The sequence below is a fragment of the Musca autumnalis genome, unplaced genomic scaffold (genome assembly GCF_047663935.1).
Source record: "Musca autumnalis isolate F117 unplaced genomic scaffold, ASM4766393v1 scaffold_2, whole genome shotgun sequence".
NCBI lineage: Eukaryota > Metazoa > Arthropoda > Insecta > Diptera > Muscidae > Musca > Musca autumnalis.
In genome coordinates this window covers 172,296,969-172,318,728 of record NW_027411755.1, presented here as the reverse complement: position 1 = coordinate 172,318,728, position 21,760 = coordinate 172,296,969, and the positions used below count along the sequence as shown (strand labels likewise).

Here is a 21,760-nt window from a genome sequence, read left to right as displayed (position 1 = left end):
TGTCGTATATTGTTGATGCTTAATTCAATTTACAACAACTTGTTTTGAAAATTCATGTTCGATCAGCTGCGCATATGCATCTACCTTGATCATTGTGATATGTTTGAAATCAACAAAAAAATAAGTGTAAACACCGGGGTGTATTTCAGGATTTCGTGAAATCCAGTGGATTTTGGAGCGCAAGTATAAACTTGGCATTAAGGATGTCGAAAAATCAATAAAACTATTTTCAAAATCAAATCTATTAAACTTTTCAAATTTCTGCACAAAGCTCAATATAACGCAGTCAATTGTCCAGAACAGAATCTACTATTGTTGAAATTTTGACTTTTTGTTCCTTTATAAATTTACCAAAAAATAGCAGATTGTTGCAGGTTCTGGAGCAGTGCAATTATATTATTTTTCTTGTTTTCATTGAATTCAGTTTGGTTCTAGTTAAAAATTCCTTTGCATATGAACCCAAACATATCGTAACCATTGATGAAATCTGATACATAAAGCTAAAATACATGTTCTGGCAAAATTTCAAGCTTATACGTTCAAAAATAACGATTATTGCGATTATTGTTTAACAATTAAATTTTAAAATCAACTAAGTTTTTACAAATTCATGTTTTACAACATTTTTTTGACTGCATTAGCAAAATATCCAAAAATCTTCATTTTTTAGGTAAAAATCGTCAAATCGTCATTTATTAATTTTTGACCAAAAAATCGTCAAAATGACGATAAATCGTCAAATCTGGCAGCCGTGCATGATAGTACTGTAAAATACAACCATGTATTAAAGTGAAATATTTGACGTTTACAAAGTGGGTGCAGAAAAATAGAAAACTGTGTGTAATTTTGCAGACGAAGTTTATTTTAATAAAAAATGTGCAAAATCCTACACATATATAGTTAAATTTGTGTTAAAAAGAATTACTAAACAACGAATTCGAATAATAATACAACATTTTCTTTGAAAATATGATTTGAAGCCGTGAAAAAATGAAAACAAAATAGCAGAAAAATGAAATGATGTGAAAAAATGTGTCAGTGTGTGTCAATGTTTTCTCCCTCTCTTAATAGATGAAGTAGCAGTGGATGCCAATGTTTTCTCACTCTCTTAATAGATGAAGCAGTGGATTGATTGACATCAGCTTTTGTTGTTATTATCATAAATCTTACAAAGTACCGCTATAAACAGAGAGGACACTTGTTAAAATATAAACAAACTGAAAAAAATAAAAGAAAACAAAACAACGCGTGAGAGTGACAAGTGAAAGGCTGCTGAGATATCATAATAAACAGAAAATTAGAAGGAAAATTAAAATAAAATACCCATCATATAAAAGAAATTAATGCCAAAATGTATGGCGAATGGGTATCTTTGTCTTCACAAATAACTGCAAACAGTTGTGCGGCACAAAGTTGCAGTGTTTTAAATAAATTTCCAGCCAGTTCTGGCCGTGAGGTGACGGTATCTGTGGTTAAACAATTGGCGGTTAATCTTGGCATTACTCAGAATGCCGAACCAAGTCATTTGGTAAAAGATGAAGAGGTTAGTATGGTGATGAATATTAACTATGAAAGTTTTTTTTATTAAAAATGAAAGTTTTTGTTGTAGGTTTTGGAAACAATGGAAGAGTTACGATATTCTCTTAGAAGATTTCACCTTCACCCAGAACAAAATAAAATCATCTTATTCAAGATAATTAGTTATTTTTGCCAATAACATTAGGTCGAGTTATAGAAGGCCCTTAATAGTAGATCCTATGGCCTTCTTATAGAAGACTATCAGATCTTCTAATAGACGACCCATAGGTCTTCTTGCAGAAGCCAATGAAGTCTTCTTGTAGAAGCCAATTAGGTCCTCTTATAGAATATAATAACCATAAGGTCTTCTTATAAAATACCAATCGGTATTCTTATAGAAGGCCATTGGGTCTTCTTATAGGAGATGATTAGGTTTTCTCAAAGAATACCATTACGTTTTTTATAGAAGGTAATAAGGTCTTCTCAGTCTTGTTTTAGAAGACCATTAGGTCTGCGTGTAAAAGGCCATTATATATCTTCTTATAGAAAACCATTATGTCTTGGTATAAAATACATTTAGGTCTTATAAAGGATCATAAGGTCTTCTTATAGAGGACCATTAGGCTTTGTAGAAACCGTTAGGATTTGATAAAGAAGACCTACAGGTCTTCACGGAGATGACCCTTAGGTCTTCATAAAGATGACCCTTAGCGCTTCATATTGAAGTCTCTTTAGGTTGCATATAGTATACCCGTTGGGTATTCACATAAGAGAAAACGTTTAGGTCGTCATATAGAAGCCATTTAAGTATTCATACATAAGACCCTGAGTGCACGCCGATTCATATCGGCTCAATGATATGAAAACTACTTTTTATCGCCGAGTCGAACTGCGTGTCTTACGACATTGCTGGAACCCCTGGAAAAAAGGAATAACAACATCTCCACACATATCAGTTGAGGACATAACCAGAGCAAGCCATGTGATTGAACAGTGCTGGTGACGCTTATCAAAAGCAATGATACTGTCAAGCATTTCATTGAGGACATTTAGCAGACAGACAGACTACCATGTGGCCAAGTTTGAAACGTTGGAACAAGGAGTGGAAGACCCATAGAGTGAAACGAGTATCCATAGGTGTGGTGATGTATTCCGACCTATCCAGACGTCATTGCGATCGTAACGTATTTGGATGATTGTACGATCTTGGTGACATGCACCTCTCCTGATGTCATTTGTGAAAGACTGAACTCCTATTTGACTGATCTTACCACCTTTTTTCCACTCCAGAAATATGCAAATATCCGCCACTAAATCTACGCCCACTATTTTCATCACATGGACGGCAGAGGTGAGAACAGAGTTTAATGTAATGGTCGATTATGGCAGAATTCTGACTACAAACTACCCCAACATTCTAGGGGTCACATTCGACAGCATGTTCATGTCGTCCCTGCATGCCAAAGCTATATACCACAAGCTGAGATGTAGGAACTGGGCATTCAAGTCCCTAGTCGGCAGCACTTGGGGTGCAGATAAAGAAACCTTGTTGACCACATATAACGCGATTGGTCGGTTTGTGGTAAGCAATGCGGCGCCAGTATGGTCCGCGAATATAAGTGCAACGCGATGGAAAAATATTCCAGCCTATCAGAATGTCGTCCTGAGAACTGCAACAGGGTGCCTCCTCATTTCTTCAGTGGACCATCTACATGAGGAGACAACGATTCTTCTTCAGTACTTGCTCGGGTGTCACCGTGAGAGTCATTCTATTCACCATATGGTGGATAGATCCCCGTCACCTAGGCATACCAGTGGGAATTTTCATGATCTAGAGAGTGAGGTCCAACGTTAAAAGAGAGCAGGTTTAAATAGCATTTACACGTATGCACTCACAGATGCCAAAAGCACTTATCGTGTAAATTCGACCCTCGTAGAACGTCCCCATCTATCGCAGCTGAGAAACGTCAGATGCCTCGACAAACTAGAACAGTTTTTGCTCATCTACGCAGCCGTCTAATTCCTATAGCGTAAGGATGGATGTCATCGGGCAAAACATCTGTCTAGCATGAGGCACATACCCACACGACATACTGCTACTTTTCAACTGCTATCAATTGACTCCAGTAGATCATTGGACATTGCCACTGGCTCCAAATACCCTTGGTTCTTCATATAGAAGACCTTTAGGACTTCATATCCAAGAATTTTAGGTCTTGTATAATTAAGAAGACAATTGGATTGTATAGAGCATTGTTAGGTCTTCCATAATAATATCCACTTAATTAATTTCCACTTCATACTTAAACATTTCTTATCCTTCATGTCCCTCCAGGTTAATTGGTGTATGGATGTAATTTGTTTTGGTCTTTCATTGCCATTGCAAGAACATGAAACAATTAAAGATTGTGTTAATATATACTGTGAATGGATGACAGCATTACATCCACAACCGAAAATAAGTGTACCAAAACCAATATGTGAAGATGCCAACATGTATTGTCGTAAAATCATCAATCATTTTCACAATCTGTTTGTGCCGCGGCATGGAGAAAGTAAGTATAACATTTCGATCCATCCTATTCTAATCCCCTACACGTACACTTTTTTAACACTTCACAATGTAGCAACAGCTCTGCAATAGAAAACAAAATTTGTATCATAAAATCAATCACACACCGACAACTTAACTAAAATACGTTTCCACTCATTTTCCTTTTTCAAGTCTTACCATTTATATATCAAAAAGAGCTTGGTAGGTGTTGCAATGCTAGACATTAGTGTTTGTTTTTTACATCAAACTTCATTCTATTCAATATGCAATTTTTTATTTAATATTATATTCACTTGAATTTAAAGGTGTTGATACAATACGTCGACAAGCTGTATTGTGTCATCGAGTCCTGAGAACCTTACAACAAACTGCTGAAATTTCTCAAACTATGGAAAGGGAAACATGGGAGTCATTGTTGCTATTTCTATTGGCCATAAATGAGACTCTGCTGGCACCACCCACTATTAAAGATGATGTTGGAGATCAATTATGTGAGAGATTGTTGCAGGTACTATTTGAGGTATGGTTGTTGGCCTGTGTACGTTGTTTCCCCTCTCCCTCGTTGTGGAAAACATTGCAAGAATCATGTTCCATGTGGAGACATCGGGTGGCCCTGGTGGATCAATGGAATCGTGTTAATATGGCATTAACTGCACGACTTTTGGAGTTTACTTATGGTGCAGCGTTTCCGGAATTGAAAATTCGTAAGTTTCCATTTTTATCTTTATTTTTCAATTACACAGAAAATAATTATTTTATTCCTTTAGCTGATGAGGATGCCCAACTTATACCCCAAGGAATGACCAATGACTGTGTTGCTCAAACTTGGTATCGCTTCTTACGCACAATTGGCAACCCCATAGCATTGTGTTCTCCTCATATTATTAGTAAATCATCGCATTTTGTTCAATGGGCCCTAACCCACGACAAAGGCGCCGAAACTTATCAACATCCATGTCTACAAGCTTTACCCTTGATATTCCTAAAAACCATTAAGGGCATATCAAATCAAGTTGATGCTTTCTTGGGTAAGTTTTTTATTCTTGCGATACATACATACACATGTGGAGGAGGATTGTAATTTGATTGTGTCTTAGGGTTATTTTCATTAGAGTGGTTTTTTCAGTTTAGACTGTAAATACATACTAGTTGTTATTGTATTTTAAAGTAATATTTTAAAAATTATAATTGTTATACCCAGTTCTTTAGATTGTTAAGGAAAAATTGGTAGCTAAGATTAATTTTTTTACATGTACAAAGGCAAAATTAACGATCTTTACTTAGACGGTCTATTATTGTCTTCCTGCATAACTCACTTCTGTAGATGGTTACTTGTGGTACACTTCCAAGCAACTTCGTTTTGTACTTTTAACATAATGGCTCGATTGTTCACTTTCATTTGAGCTTTCCAATGCAATTTTGAGTGAATTGTCAATAGGTTCATATATCAAATACTTATATATGCTATTGCCAGCGTATACCTCATACCGTAAGCTGAACAAACGATGGGAATATTCTCTTTCAGTCTATATACAATATTTCCTTCATTAAACAAATTAAAAATACAACTGTTATGTTTATATTTTGTTGTAACCAGTCTCCTCCTTCATATCCGTTGAAGTTAAGGCAGCTATCTCCATATCTAATACCATCCAAAACTCTTAACCCAGAAGGCATCTGTATGTTAACATTGTAGAAGCTTCGTGCAACAGTCTTGGGTTACCTGACAACAGTTCTAGAGCACAGCCGACTAAGAAGAGGGCACACAAAATTCTCAATATTTGCAACTTTTGACAGTGTGTTAGTAACGTTGTATGCACGTATGCTGCAAAACAAAAACAAATCAAAACATTTGTGTGGTCTTTCGTTGCGTTCGGGTCATGTGTGTGTGAATTGCCGAAAAACTTCGTAACTTTAACAATATCAAAGCACGACATTGTTCTAGAGTTGTCAATTACCCAGTTATTCAGTATATCTGCAAGGTGGCAGGAGTTATTATGATTCTGAACCCCGAAAAATCTGCTACCAATGTAGAATTTTGAGCCCTGATTTTTTCACCTGTAGCAAGCGTTACTATTCATGACCTAAGTGCTCAGGTTTTCGACTATCTAGCCACCGTCAATAAAATCTTTCGGGAGCGCAATCTTATTTTATCCTCTACCATGTCATCCGTTACACTCTTCACTTCCTGGGCGCCAGGAGTAAACCTAGAAGTAGATATATTCACCTTAGGAAGGCATTTACCAACAGTCTATATCCACTTATAAAAACCAGAAAGTGAATGCCAGGAATAAAGTCCTCAAAGCACTAGCTGGCACTTCCTAGGGTTGTGATAAGGAAACATTCGACGTTCCGTCAAGGGAGAAATACATATGTAAACATCCCAGAATAATGCGGGATTGAGAGTGAAGTAAATATTGCGAAGAATTCATCTTATTCCCATAGCTCCCAAAACTCATCAGCATGTGCTGGAAATATGGATTTACTTAATGTAATCTAATAATTCCTAAAGCGTTGATTGGTACTTTCTGATCTTAGGTCAGTTAACATTCCCAGACTTAACGCAGTGTAGCGTTTATCCTCTAATCCTGGTAGCAGCGTTCTCATTCACAGCTAAGAAAGCAGAGCTAGCTATCCAATACGTCATCGCTATACCCTTTGACAAAATCCCATATGACTTAATGAACATTGAAATACCTTTTACGAAAGCCACTATTACGAATTGCGGCGTTTACACCATTCCGATGAGGCAAGATATCCTAATTAGACTTGGTAGAACCGTCTCCTCCAGAACCGGTGAGGTTGGACGCTCTTCTTAAACCGCATGAAGTTTGCTAACCCGTCAAACTACATATTTTCTACTGAACTACTGAAGTTTGTTATGGTAACCCCTCAACTCGGCCCCATAGATCATGAAAATTTCTCATAATTTCACAATCTAAATTATGTGAGAGGTTTCCTATATTGTCCCCACCTGCAGAACCGTTATTTGAGCGATTTCTTGGAGTAAACGTTGTAAACATCCTTAATTTTGCCTTTAATGAATGAGGGTAGGTAATACTTATTTTCCTATTTATTATAAACATTTAAAATACATTTTTTCATCATCTCTCTATCACGTTTCCTTCCTCTACTGTTTATCTTCTTGCACCCCTTTTTCCAAACTTTATCACACGCAAAAACAAAACCAAACAAAAAACCTCCTTAAAATCCTCCAAAAAAACAACTAGGTATTTATGTAGCGCCTCAACGTTCTGGCGATGATGGCATAACAAATCTAATGGATATACGTTCCGCATTAAATGAAGCCACAACTACGGGCAGTGGTGGTAATAGCACTGGTGGCGGTAATGCATCGCATCATCACCATCATCATAGTTTCTTTCATCATCATGGCAGTATTAGTATCCACATGAATAGCAGTAATTCTGCTGCAGCAAACCAACAAAATACAAACAATAATTCGGCGGCAGTACAACAACCGCAGCAACAACAACATACACAATCACATTTACACAATTTCATAAGTGGTCCAGCTAGTTCTGCCCTAAATGCTTTAATGGGACATCATTATCATAATCATGGTACTGCTGCTGCAGCTGCTACGTCCAACCATAATAATAACAATAGTAATGTTGCTGCTTCAGCTTTGACATTGAGTACAGCATTAGCTAATGTTCCACAAAACAATTCCTCTGGCCCGGCGGCTAGTGGCAGTCAATCTGCTGGAGTTTTGGGATCCATATCATTTGGTTTGCCCTCAGCCAACAACAGTGGTGGTCAAGATCAACAACAATATCAGCAACAACATTTGCCACACTCACCAACACCACCATTACAAAGACGTTTGGCAAAAAGCTTTAGTGTTGCTCCCAATTTGACACAACAAAAGGGTGCGCTATATTGGCCAGTACTATATACATACATATATTTACACTATTTTTAAATGTTCCTAATTCTCACATTTGTTGTTTTATTTTATCTCATTTTGTTTCTTTTTTATAAAATTTTGTCATGTTTTACAATTTTTATTTCTACACAACACATAAATCCTATTTATGCATATTCTACACCACTATCATACCTGTTGTCCCGGATTTTTTAGCAGCATATTTTGAGGAAATATCAAAAAAAATATAGTGGATTATTTGAAGAATATTTTTTGAAGAAGCACGAAACGTGGATTTTTTAAAGGAATTCTTTGAGGGAATTTTAGAGATAAAACGTGGATTTTTTAAGAATATTTTTTTTAGGGACTATCAAAGCAAGAAACGTGGAATTTTTAATGAATATTTTTTGAGGGACTTTCAGAGCAAGAAATTTGGATTTTTTTAAAGAATATTTTTCGATGGATTTTCAGCGAAGAAAGGTGGATTTTTTAAAGAATATTTTTCGATGGATTTTCAGGGGAAGAAACGTGGATTTTTTGAATAATATTTTTCGATGGATTTTACGGGGAAGAAAAGTGGATTTTTAAAGAATATTTTTCGAGGAATTTTCAGGGGAAGAAACGTGGATTTTTAAAGAATATTTTTGGAGGGATTTTCAGGGGAAGAAACGTGGATTTTTAAGGAATATTTTTCGAGGGATTTTCAGGGGAAGAAACATGGATATTTCAAAGAATATTTTTTGAGGAACCTTCAGAGATAAAGTGTGGATTTTTTAAAGAATACTTTTCGATGGATTTTTTGAGGGACTTTTAGAGATAAAACGTGGATTTTTTAAAGAATATTTTTGAGGGTCTTTCAGAGCAAGAAACGTGAATTTTTTAAAGAATATTTTTCGATGGATTTTTAGGTGAGGAAACGTGGATTTTTAAGAATATTTTTCGATGGATTTTCAGATGAAGAAACGTTGATTTTTAAAGAGTATACTTTTCGATGACTTTTCAGGGGAAGAAACGTGGATTTTTTAAAGAACATTTTTCGATGATTTTTCAGGTAAAGAAACGTGGATTTTTTAAAGAATATTTTTCGATGGATTTGTGTTGAACGTGTTTTTATTTTAAAGAATATTTTTCGATGGATTTTTAGAGGAAGAAACCTGGATTTTTTTAAAGATTATTTTTCGGTGGATTTTCAGGGAGAGAAACGTGGATTTTTTGAAGAATACTTTCCGATGGATTTTTAGGGAGAGAAACGTGGATTTTTTAAAGAATATTTTTCGATGGATTTTTAGGTGAGGAAACGTGGATTTTTAAGAATATTTTTCGATGGATTTTCAGATGAAGAAACGTTGATTTTTAAAGAGTATACTTTTCGATGACTTTTCAGGGGAAGAAACGTGGATTTTTTAAAGAACATTTTTCGATGATTTTTCAGGTAAAGAAACGTGGATTTTATAAAGAATATTTTTCGATGGATTTTCAGGTGAAGAAACGTGGATTTTTTAAAGAATATTTTTCATGGATTTTCAGGGAAGAAACGTGGATTTTTTAAAGAATATTTTTCATGGATTATCAGGGGAAGAAACGTGAATTTTTTAAAGAATATTTTTCATGGATTTTCAAGGGAAGAAACGTGATTTTTTTAAAGAATATTTTTGGATGGATTTTCAAGGGAAGAAACGTGATTTTTTTAAAGAATATTTTTGGATGGATTTTCGGGGGGAGAAACGTGTTTTTATTTTAAAGAATATTTTTCGATGGATTTTTAGGGGAAGAAACCTGGATTTTTTAAAGATTATTTTTCGGTGGATTTTTAGGGGAAGAAACCTGGATTTTTTGAAGAATACTTTCCGATGGATTTTTAGGGAGAGAAACGTGGATTTTTTGAAGAATATTTTTCGATGGATTTTTAGGGGAAGAAACGTGGATTTTTTAAAGATTTGTTGAAGAATATTTTCCGATGGATTTTCGGGGGCAGAAACGTGGATTTTTTGAAGAATATTTTCCGATGGATTTTCGGGGGAGAAACGTGGATTTTTTGAAGAATACTTTCCGACGGATTTTCAGGGGACGTGGATTTTTTGAAGAATACTTTCCGACGGATTTTCAGGGGACGTGGATTTTTTGAAGAAATTTGGTTGTTCAGAATAAAGAATATTTTTTTGAGGAGAAATGAGGATTTTTAAAGGAGGAGAAAATGCGTTTTTTTAAGAGTACTTTTTGAGGAGAAATTTGGATTTTTAATGAATATTTTTAGAGGGACTTTCACAGCAAGAAATGCCTTTTTTAAAGAATATTTTTAGATGGACATTCAGAGCAAGAAACACCTTTTTTAAAAAATATTTTTTGAGGGACTTTTTATACCCTCCACCATAGGATGGGGGTATATTAAGTTTGTCACTACGTTTGTAACTACTCGAAATAATCATAGTAGACCCCACAAAGTATATATATTCTTGATCAGTGTGCAATTCTACATCGATATAGCCATGTCCGTCCGTCTGTCCGTCTGTGGAAATCACTCTAGCGTCCGAACGGATTGACGTAGGTTGATGAAACTTTGGGAAAATATATTATATGTACGTAGGACTTTTGGTATTGAAAGCGGGCTATGTAGTTCCAGGCTTTCGTATAGCCCCCATACAAAATGACGCGTGACGCGTCGTCGTTTTAAGGAATTTTTAGGATATTTGTCCCATTTTACCACCGAATTGGTTGTAATTTGGTACTTTGTGTCTCCAGAGGCCAAAAAACATTCCTACCAAAGTTGGGTTATATAGGTCCACGTTTTGGTATAGCCCCCATATAAGGCCCCATATAAAGTACGCGTCATTTTAATATACTTTGAATGTATTAGACCCACTTGACCACAGAATTGGTTGTAATTTGGTATTTTGTGTCTCCAGAGGCCAAAAAACATTCCTACCAAAGTTGGGTTATATAGGTCCAAGTTTTGGTATACCCCCCATAAAGGCACCATATAAAGTATGCGTCATTTTAATATATTTTGAATGTATCAGACCCATTTGACCAAAGAATCGGTTGTAACTTTGTATTTGTGTTTCCAGAGGCTACGAAACATTTCTACCATACAATATTTATATAGGTCCACGTGTTGATATAGCCCCCATAATACGATATCTCCCGATTTTCAATATTTTGAAGGTTTTAGCCTCATTATCACACCGAGATGGCTGAAATTTGGTATTTAGTCTTCTTTAGGCTTATAAATCTTTCCCCCAGAAATTTGTAGGTATAGGTCCACGCCATCATATAGCCCCCATAGAACGGTACCTTCCGAATTTCGGTTTTTTGAAGGTTGTGGTCACTTAATCCACCGAAATGGCTGAAATTTGTGGTGGAGGGTATAAAAAGTTCGGCCCGGCCGAACTTAACGCTTTTCTTACTTGTTTAAGAATATTTTTTTAGTGACTTTCAATAGACATACATAATTTTTTAGGAATATTTTTTGTATGAATATTTTGTCTTATGACTATTAGAAACGTTTATTCTAAATATTTTTGAAGGATATCAGATTAACAGCGTGGTTTTTAAATAATATTGTTTTGAGGAACGGAACGAATTCTTCTGTCATTAGTTACTTCATATTTAGCCTTGTTCTTTCTTCTTCCTCTAACGAGGACTGTCTTAAAGTTCTGCATAGTGGTGTAGAATATTATCTTGTCGGCCAGCCGACTATATCATTTTCATAATATTTTTCAATAATTCTAAACGTTATTTATATAATATTTAAACTTTTTTAATAGATTTTTATGTGTATTTCTCTCGCTTTTTTCACATAATATTTTTGTTAATAACAACCATTTCGTTTAGTTAGCTTATAAGATAATGACTGTTTTACATTCCCCATTTTTGTAGCTGCTATCAATTGTTTTTATTATATTTATCAATATATTGTCTCCCAACATTATCTTTTTTGTAACAATTGACGCCCCACAATTGTTGTAGTTGATGAATTTTTTGTTTTTGTTATTTTTTAACACAGCATCAATTTTTGTTTTGTATAATAATATGCACAGTATTATTTTGTTCGTTCAGTTTTAATGACAACAAAACAAAAAAACAACGGAGAGAAGGTAAACGTAATTATTTCCAATTATTTTCCATTTGTGAATGTCTGTTTGTGTATGTGCAAGTCGCGCTTCAATGATGATCAAAAACAATAACAAAAACAGATTTAAGGTGACAATATTATTTAATTGGAATACATATTTTTGGTTTGGAAATTTGGGTTAAAAATATCTGTACGTTTATTTGAATAACGAAAATATAACCCTAAATGTTGATTGTGTTAATCCTATACGCTATTGCCTGCTACTGTTTTGGAACCAGAGAATTAAAAAAAAAACATTATTTAAAAAAGGTTTGGACATTAGAAGCACCTAGTATTTGGCACTTCTACCCCTGAAGATGAACTAATGACAGACATAAAGCAAATTGAAGCAGGATAATTGAATATATCTCTTATCTGCCAGTAGTCGGTGTCTTCTTGTGTGCATCAGGGGACACCTGCAATGTAGATGCTCTACCGTCTCTATCTTGAAAGTAGCGATAATCTTCACAGTAATCTTCATCCCTGACTTATCGAGTGAGAGAAGAGAAATGGTTCTTCTTTGTGAGATTGCCGGCCAGATTGCTTTGGACATGCTGTATCCAGGTTACATATCGTCACCATAAATGCCAAAGTCGTAACTAACAAAATAATAATTTTACGGGAGAAGCAAAAAATGTTATAAAATGAAAAACTGTTTTATGGAAGAGTATTTGGGATATTATCAATCACATACGAATGGGTGTTTGTAATAAAACCAAAACCGAGGAAACACCTGGTTTTGGGATCCGCGATTACAACAAAAATGGCTTTTCTTGAATAGGATCGTTATTTTTTAACGTGGAAGCTTGAAATTTTGCAAGAGCATGTACTTACGTCTTATGTATTAGATTCAATCAAAAAACTATTTTTTGGAGATACGACTTCGGGCATTTATGGTGACGATATGCTATCTCAACGTAGATCTCGTTAACTGTGGACATAGCTACGAGGTCTGCTATATATATTTCAGGCCTGACATTTTCTTTGGAAATTTTGACTTTTCTTAGCATTAACGTACTCATTAACTTGTAAATATTTTCGTCCGATTACTTTTCACAACTTTCGACGTTGGTTATCACGGCAATAGTACATCGATGAACTTAATTCATTACTGTGAATAACTGTTCTTATAAGTTGTTTTCTTAAAATATGAAGCATCAAAATTTCTTGCATTTGATAGCGAATAGCTGAATGAATATTTACAACAACAAAAATGTAAAAAACATTTTAGTCAGCAGAGTGTCTGTAATCGATACAATGGAAAACCTTTCGCAACTTTATAGTTTGATTTTTGACTTTCGCACCTCTACATCAGTGGTTTCGACCAGTGTGGGTCGTCCAAAAACGGCCGTTGTGCCAGAGAATATTTATGTCGTGCGTGAACTGATAATGCAATATCGTCATCTGACATACCGTGAAATAGAGGCATCCTTGGGCATGCACACCAGGCCGAAAAAGGTTTGTTCTCGTTGGATCTAATGTCGATCGGTGCAAGAAATAAAAAAAAAACAAGTAAAAAAGTATCAGTCGGCTTCGCCGACAGAGATATACCCTCAGCCTGTGTATATTGAAACAATTTTTTCCCAAAATACGTATTTATTTAGGGGATTTTAAAAATGTTGGGCGTTTGAACCGACAAAAATGTTGTTTAGGATTAAAGACCAAAAGTTTTGCTGAGGAGATACTAAAAGGAATGGATCGACATTGACCGTTATGGAAGTGGATCTCCAGCCACAACATATGGTGCCATAGGGGGTTTTTTACACTCTTCGGGCTGTTTGCTAAAGAAGTGTGGACTTGCCCCTAAAAAAACTTTTACCATCGTAATTGAGGCAGCAAATGAAAGTTGCTTCAACAAAAATCAAAGTCATTCGATATCAGGTCTTAAAGTGAACTTATCCGAAATTTTGTGTGGGAGGTACCGGATGGAGTGGACAAATATATTCCATATTTTAACCTGATCTATATCTGGTAGATATATTAGGATGTGTAAAGTATAGACCAAATTCGGTCACTCCCTTCAATAGTTACCGTACGAAAAATTTTTCCGAAAATTTTTGAACTTTTGTGGGGGATGTACCTAAATGGGTGGACCGATATGGCTTATCTTCAAATCATAATTATGTTTGGACAAAATATTACTAAGGCCAAATTTTGGACCGAATCGGCAGATCCGTTCGAGAGTTATCATGCGCTCCAACCACCTCAAACGGTGTCATAGAGGTTTTTTGCAACTTTCAGGCTATTTTCTCAGGAAGTATGGACTTGCCCCAGATGAAACTTGTACCGTCGTATGGAGGGCAGTGAATACAAGTTGCTAAAACAAAAATCAAAGCGATTCGAGAGATGTCCCTAAACTGAACATTTTAACAGTTATCGTGCGCACAAATTTTCCGAACATTTTCGAACTTTTGTGGGGGAGGTACCGGAAGGAGTGGACCGATATAGCCCATCTTCGAACTTAAACTAAGTTTGGGTTAAATATTACGAAAGCCAAAATTTGAACCGAATCGGTTTAGCCGTTCGAGAGTTATCGTGCGCACCAGTCAGCCAGACAGACGGACGGACATTGCTCAATCGACTCCAAATTGTCTGAAACACATTTCGTCCAAACATACTTGGGGTCTAAAACCATTATTTCTATGAGGCACATTTTGCCCGTATGAAAGTGTATATACCCTCGTTAGCATAAATGCTGAGAGTATAAAAATACGATTGCGGTACATACTTCAAATAACGTTTATAAGATGGTCCCAGGTGACGAATTATGGAATTATGCGTATGAGCCCGAAAAAACAGCACTCGCTGTAGAGCGTTAAAAAACACGTTTTGGAGGTGTCTCAATGGGAGTGGAAAAAGTGCTTCAACAATTGGTTTGAGCGCATGCAAAAATGTTTAAAACAATAAAACTATTTTTGATCATAAATATTCGCGTTTTCATTATTAGGCCAGAAACTTATATAGTAACCCTCGTATAGAAAACAGAAATTGATTCGTTGCATAAATATCAGCTATGGATGCCCTTCAATTTTGACTATGTCGTATCGATTGCTTTTCTATGTTCTCAATTTGCCAACTTTTGCACCTATTAAATGTTTTTTTTATAAAGAATGTTTTTTTTATTAAAGAACCAAAATTTCCGTTAAATTTTAACCTGGCTACTGCATGTGAATCTTTTTATTCCATTACTTTTATCTTTTCGTTTTTGTCTGTTAAGCAGGTGATTGATATGCATAGTTTGGCATCAATTAATAGAACACGTCACCATAATCCATAAAAGGGTAATTCCAAAAAACAACAAATTATCATTTTGCCGCTAACCCATTTAAACGGCTAGTCTACTTGTTACTATTATTGTTTTTGTACTACTGACCGAATTGAGGAGAGATAGATCAGTAGTTATGAAGTTATAGTCGAGCAAAACGCTTCATTATTTTTATTACTACAAATGAGGTTTGAGGCGAGTTGTGTGTGAATCATTTCAATTGAAAAGATTTGTTTATTTTAAAGTGGCTCAGTAGGAAAGTGTTAAATGCAATAACTTTTATTTCCTTGTTGTTGGTGTTTTTCTTTAAATAGAAAGTTTTGTAGTTGTATTCTCAATTTCTTAATTTATTTTGTAGAGGTAATGTATTGAAGATCAATGGAAATGGAAATTTAAATTCAAAGGCGATTACGTACATGCGGCCGGAGGTCTGAGCAATCAATGACTGTGTAAAATTATTAACAAAGAGAAATGGAATGCATTTCAATGTATTTTTATTATTTGTAGGCAAGAAGTTATAAATGATTACGTTTACTTTCCTCTCTGACCCTCTCTTTTGATGTAAAATTGTGTTTTTTAACATGCACCCCCAATTAGCCCTACTTGTTTTTGTGTTGCATCTTGAGTTATTAATATTTTATAATATGCCTGCTTACATTTTTAGGCTTAAGTAAATCTGCTCTCATTGGCTTGACAACATCAAGATCTTCAACAGCAACTGCAGCGCCAGCCCCATTAACACCAACATCTGGACCCCCATCGAGCAGTAGCTTGGGCTGTATGTACTAACGAATGAGCTAGAAATTGCCAAAGATTTAAAATAATATGTCAATACTATTTATCTTTTTAGCTTTACCATCCTTGGGAGTGGAGCAAAGGCCACCATTGGCTGCAACACGACCTAAATGTAACAGTATTTTACATCTTTTTGGTGAATGGTTATTTGAGGCGGCCCACATTGGTGGCGATGCTTGGCTAATGAACACCAAAAGTAATATTCTATTAAAATGTCCCTTTCGTATCAATAACTCTTCTACCACATTTTTCAGAACAAGCCAGTGAGGCAAGTAAACGCCCTTCTTCCATGATCATGGAAAATCGCAAGGGTAGCATTTCTTTGTCACAACCCAATTCTCTAAATGACCCATCCAGTCTACCACCTACATTGACAATTGATAAATATGAGTCGGGACGTGCAGAGGCTATTGGCACTTTGTGTAAAATATTTTGTGCCAAGAAGACTGGCGAAGAAATATTACCCGTTTATTTGGCCCGATTCTATATGGCTTTGCAACAATGTTTGAAAATCACCGAATCGAAAGAATGTGATGAAACATTGGCCAGTATTCTATTGAATTCTGCCGACTTGTTCCGCCTAGATTTAGATGGTGTCCATGTGTTGTTGCCCTCGTTTATATCAGCACTGGAAATAGTTTTACCAGCCAAAGATTTGAAAATTAAAAATCAGGCTATGCAATTTAATAAAACTGAATTGAGACGTTCTGCCATACAGATTTTGTTATCGATTCTAACATTACCGCTGCATTTTCAAACACTGCCCATACGTGATTTAACCAATGAAGCATCGGAAAGGTAACTCGAATTTTATCTTTAAATTGAACGAAATTTAAAAATCCCCTTATCAATTTCCAGGGTTATCACCTTTATCCAACTGAAACCACGTTTAATAAATATTTTAATGAATGCCTTGCAAGTTGAAACAGATGCTCAAAATACCCACATGCTATTGGGTGGTCTTCTATTGACTGTTCAAGATGCTGTTACTTTTGAAGAAACTGAAAGTTTGGGTGATCATCCTAATATTCATGGTGGCTCTCCATCTCCGGGACATGGCAATGCTGAGTCGAATATTTTGAGTTCAGGTAAGTTGTGAAGTTTTGTTTTTCTTTTTCCATAGGGAGAGTGTGTTGTCAAATGGCTAGGAGATGGAAAGTGAATTTTTAAATGCATGTGGAATTCTCAAGATAATTAAAATTTAAACGTGAGTTTTTTAAATAATATTTTTCAAGCAACATCTGAACCACAAACGTAGATTTTTAAAGAATATCTTTTAAGTAACATCTGAACCACAAACGTGGATTTTTTAAAGAATATTTTTCAAGCAACAACTGAATCATAAAGGTGAATTTTATAAAGAATACTTTTCAAGCAACATCTGAACCATAAACGTGGATTTTTAAAGAATATTTTTCAAGCAACATCTGAACCATAAACTTGGATTTTTTAAAGAATATTTTTCAAGCAACAACTTTGCCATAAACGTGGATTTTTTAAAGAATATTTTTCAACCAAGATCTTTGCCATAAACGTGGATTTTTTATACCCTCAGCATTTATGCTAACGAGGGTATATACACTTTCATACGGGCAAAATGTGCCTCATCGAAATAATGGTTTTAGACCCCAAGTATGTTTGGACGAAATGTGTTTCAGACAATTTGGAGTCGATTGAGCAATGTCCGTCCGTCTGTCTGTCTGGCTGGAGCGCACGATAACTCTCGAAGGGATAAACCGATTCGGTTCAAATTTTGGCTTCCGTAATATTTTACCCAAACTTAGTTAAAGATAGATAGGCTGTATCGGTCTACTCCTTCCGGTACCTCCCCCACAAAAGTTCGAAAATGTTCGGAAAATTTGTGCGCACGATAACTCTTGAAGGGAGTAACCGATTTGGTTCATGCTTTGCCCGTCGTGAAATGTGTACCAGACTTAGATAAGGTTTCAATATGGATTCAATCGGTCCACACGTTCGGGTACCTCCCACACAAAATTTCGGAAAAGTTGAGTTTAGGGCCATCTCTCGAATAGCTTTGATTTTTGTTTTAGCAACTTGTATTCACTTCCCTCCATACGACGGTACAAGTTTCATCAGGGGCAAGTCCACACTTCCTGAGAAAAAAGCCCCAAAGTTGCAAAAAAACCCTATGACACCGTGTGAGGTGGTTGGAGCGCAAGATAACTCTCGAACGGATCTGCCGATTCGGTCCAAAATTTGGCCTTAGTAATATTTTGTCCAAACATAGTTTAAGTTTGAAGATAAGCCATATCGGTCCACTTCTTCAGGTACCTCCCCCACAAAAGTTCAAAAATGTTCGGAAAAATTGTTCGTACGGTAACTTTTAAAGGGAGTGGCCGAATTGGTCTATACTTTGCACATCCTAATATATCTACCAGATATAGATCAAGTTCAAATATGGACTATATTTGTCCACTCCATCCGGTACCTCCCACACAAAATTTCGGATAAGTTCACTTTAAGACCTGATATCGAATCACTTTGATTTTTAAACCCTCAGCATTTATGCTAACGAGGGTATATAAAATGTGCCTCATCGAAATAATGGTTTTAGACCCCAAGTATGTTTGGGCGAAATGTGTTTCAGACAATTTGGAGTCGATTGAGCAATGTCCATCCGTCTGTCTGTCTGGCTGGAGCGCACGATAACTCTCGAACGGATCAACCGATTCGGTCCAAAATTTGGCTTTCGTAATATTTTGTCCAAACTTAGTTTAAGTTCGGATCTGCCGATTCGGTCCAAAATTTGGCCTTAGTAATATTTTGTCCAAACATAGTTTAAGTTTGAAGATAAGCCATATCGGTCCACTCCTTCCGGTACCTCCCCCACAAAAGATCGAAAATGTTCGGAAAATTGTTACGTACGATAACTCTTGAAGGAAGTAACCGATTCGGTCCATAATTTGCAACTCGTGAAATGTCTACCAGACTTAGATAAGGTTCCAATATGGACTCAATCGATCCACCCCTTCGGGTACCTCCCACACAAAATTTCGGATAAGTTCAGTTTAGGACCTGCTCTCGAATCACTTTGATTTTTGTTTTAGCAACTTGTATCACTGCCCTCCATACGGCGGTACAAGTTTCATTAGGGGCAAGTCCATACTTCCTGAGAAAATAGCCTGAAAGTTGCACAAAACCCCTATGACGCCGTGTAAGGTGGTTGGAGCGCATGATAATGATAACTCTCGAACGGATCTGCCGATTGAGTCCAAAATTTGGCCTTAGTAATATTTTGTCCAAACATAGTTTAAGTTCGAAGATAAGCCATATCGGTCCACTTCTTCAGGTACCTCCCCCACAAAATTTCAGAAATGTTCGGAAAAATTGTTCGTACGGCAGCTTTTGGAGGGAGTGGCCGAATTGGTCCATACTTTACACATCCTAATATATCTACCAGATATAGATCAGGTTCAAATATGTACTATATTTGTCCACTTCATCTAGTACCTCCTAAACAAAATTTCGGATAAGTTCACTTTAAGACCTGCTATCGAATCACTTTGATTTTTGTTGCAACAACTTGCATTCGCTGCCTCAATTACGATGGTAAAAGTTTTTTCAGGGACAAATCCAAACTTCTTGAGCCAACAGCCCGAAGGGTGTAAAAACCCCCCTATGGCAACATATGTAGTGGCTGAAGATCCACTTCCATAATGGTCAATGTCGATTCATTCCTTCAAGTATTTCCTCCGCAAAACTTTTTGTCTTTAATCCTAATCAACATTTTTGTCGTTTCATACGCCCAACATTTTTGAAACCCTCTAAATACATACGTTTTTTGGGGAAAAATGTTTCAATATACACAGGCTGAGGGTATATCACTGTCGGCCAAGCCGACTGATACTTTTTTACTTGTTAAAGAATACTTTCAACCAACGTCTGTGCCATAGACGCGATATTTTTAAAGAATATTTTTCAATCAACATATGTGCCATAAAAGTAAATTTTTAAAGAATATTTTTCAATCAACGTCTGATCCATAAACGTGGATGTTTTAAGGAATATTTTTCAACCCACATTTGAACCATAAACGTGGATTTTGTAAAGAATATTTTTCAAGCAACAACTGAATCATAAACGTGAATTTTTAAAAGAATACTTTTCAACCAACATCTAGACCATAAACGTGGATTTTTAAGGAATATTTTTCAAGCAACATCTGGGCCATAAACGTGGATTTTTTAAAGTATATTTTTCAAGGAACATCTGGGCCATAAAGAGGATTCAAAAGAATATTTTTCAATGAGCATCTGGGCCATAAAGAGGATTTAAAAGAATATTTTTCAAGGAACATTTGAGCCATAATCGTGGATTTTTTAAAGCATGTTTTCCAAGGAACATCCGAGCCATAAACATGGATTTAAATAAATATTTTTCAAGCAAAATCTGAGCCATATAAACGAGGGGAGAGTAAAAAACTAATTCATTGAAATACGGTTCTTCCATTCACGTTATACCAATACCGCCAAACTATACTTCAACTTAATTTTAGATGATGATTCGAGAAAAAATAAGTGCATGCGGTTAAATGAACAAACGTTCCGTTATAACGTAAACAGGTTCACAATAAAGCCATTTGACACCTCATTCCCAATTAAATTCTCTATAAAATATTGCTTATATTATATTTTTTCTTATTTTTTAATTTCTATATTTGTTTATGTTTTGTTTTATTTTTTTCTTTCTTTTTTATATTTACTGGCCTTTATTTCATTATACTTTTCGCATCCAACAATCACCATTTACTGCTGAGAATATAGCTTGTTCTGAACGATCCGCTTCAATAGCTAGTGTTGGTAATTCTAGTTTAGGTGCTCACAGTACTGCCACTATTGGCAATTCTGTTGCCGCTGGTTCAACAGCAGCTGATTCGTATCATGGTTCGGGTACATTGAATGCCCGTGATAATGCATCCCAACATGAATATCCCAGTTTATCGGTATTCGATGATTTACCATTGGAAGTTTTGCACGAATATGAAACAGCTACTGGTTATGGTAAATAATTATGATTTTGTTTTAAGTTTGATTTCTTTCATTTTATATTATTTGTAATATTTGTGTATGCTTATTTTTACTCAAAATTTCAAAATTAATAACATATTTTGAATATACCATTAATTAACTTAACATTCTAGATAATGCCCATGCATTGTTTGTGCATGCCACCTATTTGGTATGTCATCGTTTGATATCATCATGGAGAACGGATCTGAATGTTTCCCTAGCCGCTTTGGAATTACTTTCTGGTTTAGCACGTCTCTTTATACGTGATACAGGTAAGACTTTTAAATGAACAGCATTTTTCTTTATTTTGTTGTTTTCTTCAAATATCCTTTTTCGTTATTTGCTAATATCACATTTGCAAATCCTTGGTTTTGGGCTGATTGGTTTATGTTGTGTTTTCTTATTTATTCCCAGCATTTGTTTCATTCTTTTTTTTACTCCTTTCGGTTGATTTGGGTTATTAACCCTTCAATTTATTTTCCTTTCACAAGTGTACAAATATTTATATGTAATTTATTTGTAGAGACGTGTGTGTATGTGCGTGTTTTTGATTATGTATATGAGTTCTGTTGTAATTATTTTTAAATCCATTTTATAT

The 21,760-nt window shown here is 35.6% G+C and overlaps 1 protein-coding gene across 47 annotated transcripts in view; it reads left to right on the top strand.

Annotated features, from left to right (window-relative positions):
• The first annotated feature begins 760 nt into the window (after nt 1–760).
• Nucleotides 761–21,760, top strand: part of LOC141394851 (ral GTPase-activating protein subunit beta) — a 30,266-nt gene continuing 9,266 nt past the window's right edge. For 3 of the 47 annotated variants that reach the window (XM_073969895.1, XM_073969890.1, XM_073969889.1), the window contains exons 1-11: nt 816–1,543; nt 3,854–4,073; nt 4,244–4,273; nt 4,378–4,776; nt 4,840–5,100; nt 16,002–16,115; nt 16,188–16,328; nt 16,387–16,930; nt 16,991–17,220; nt 20,917–21,153; nt 21,294–21,434. In XM_073969895.1, coding sequence (XP_073825996.1) covers nt 1,352–1,543; nt 3,854–4,073; nt 4,244–4,273; nt 4,378–4,776; nt 4,840–5,100; nt 16,002–16,115; nt 16,188–16,328; nt 16,387–16,930; nt 16,991–17,220; nt 20,917–21,153; nt 21,294–21,434 — 2,509 coding nt within the window. In that variant the 5' untranslated portion in view covers nt 816–1,351. Of the gene's footprint in view, nt 1,544–3,853; nt 4,074–4,243; nt 4,274–4,377; nt 4,777–4,839; nt 5,101–7,302; nt 7,966–11,998; nt 12,162–15,471; nt 15,698–16,001; nt 16,116–16,187; nt 16,329–16,386; nt 16,931–16,990; nt 17,221–20,916; nt 21,154–21,293; nt 21,435–21,760 lie in introns of those variants that run through there. The other 44 variants (XM_073969888.1, XM_073969887.1, XM_073969886.1 and 41 more) reach the window with 33 other exon arrangements.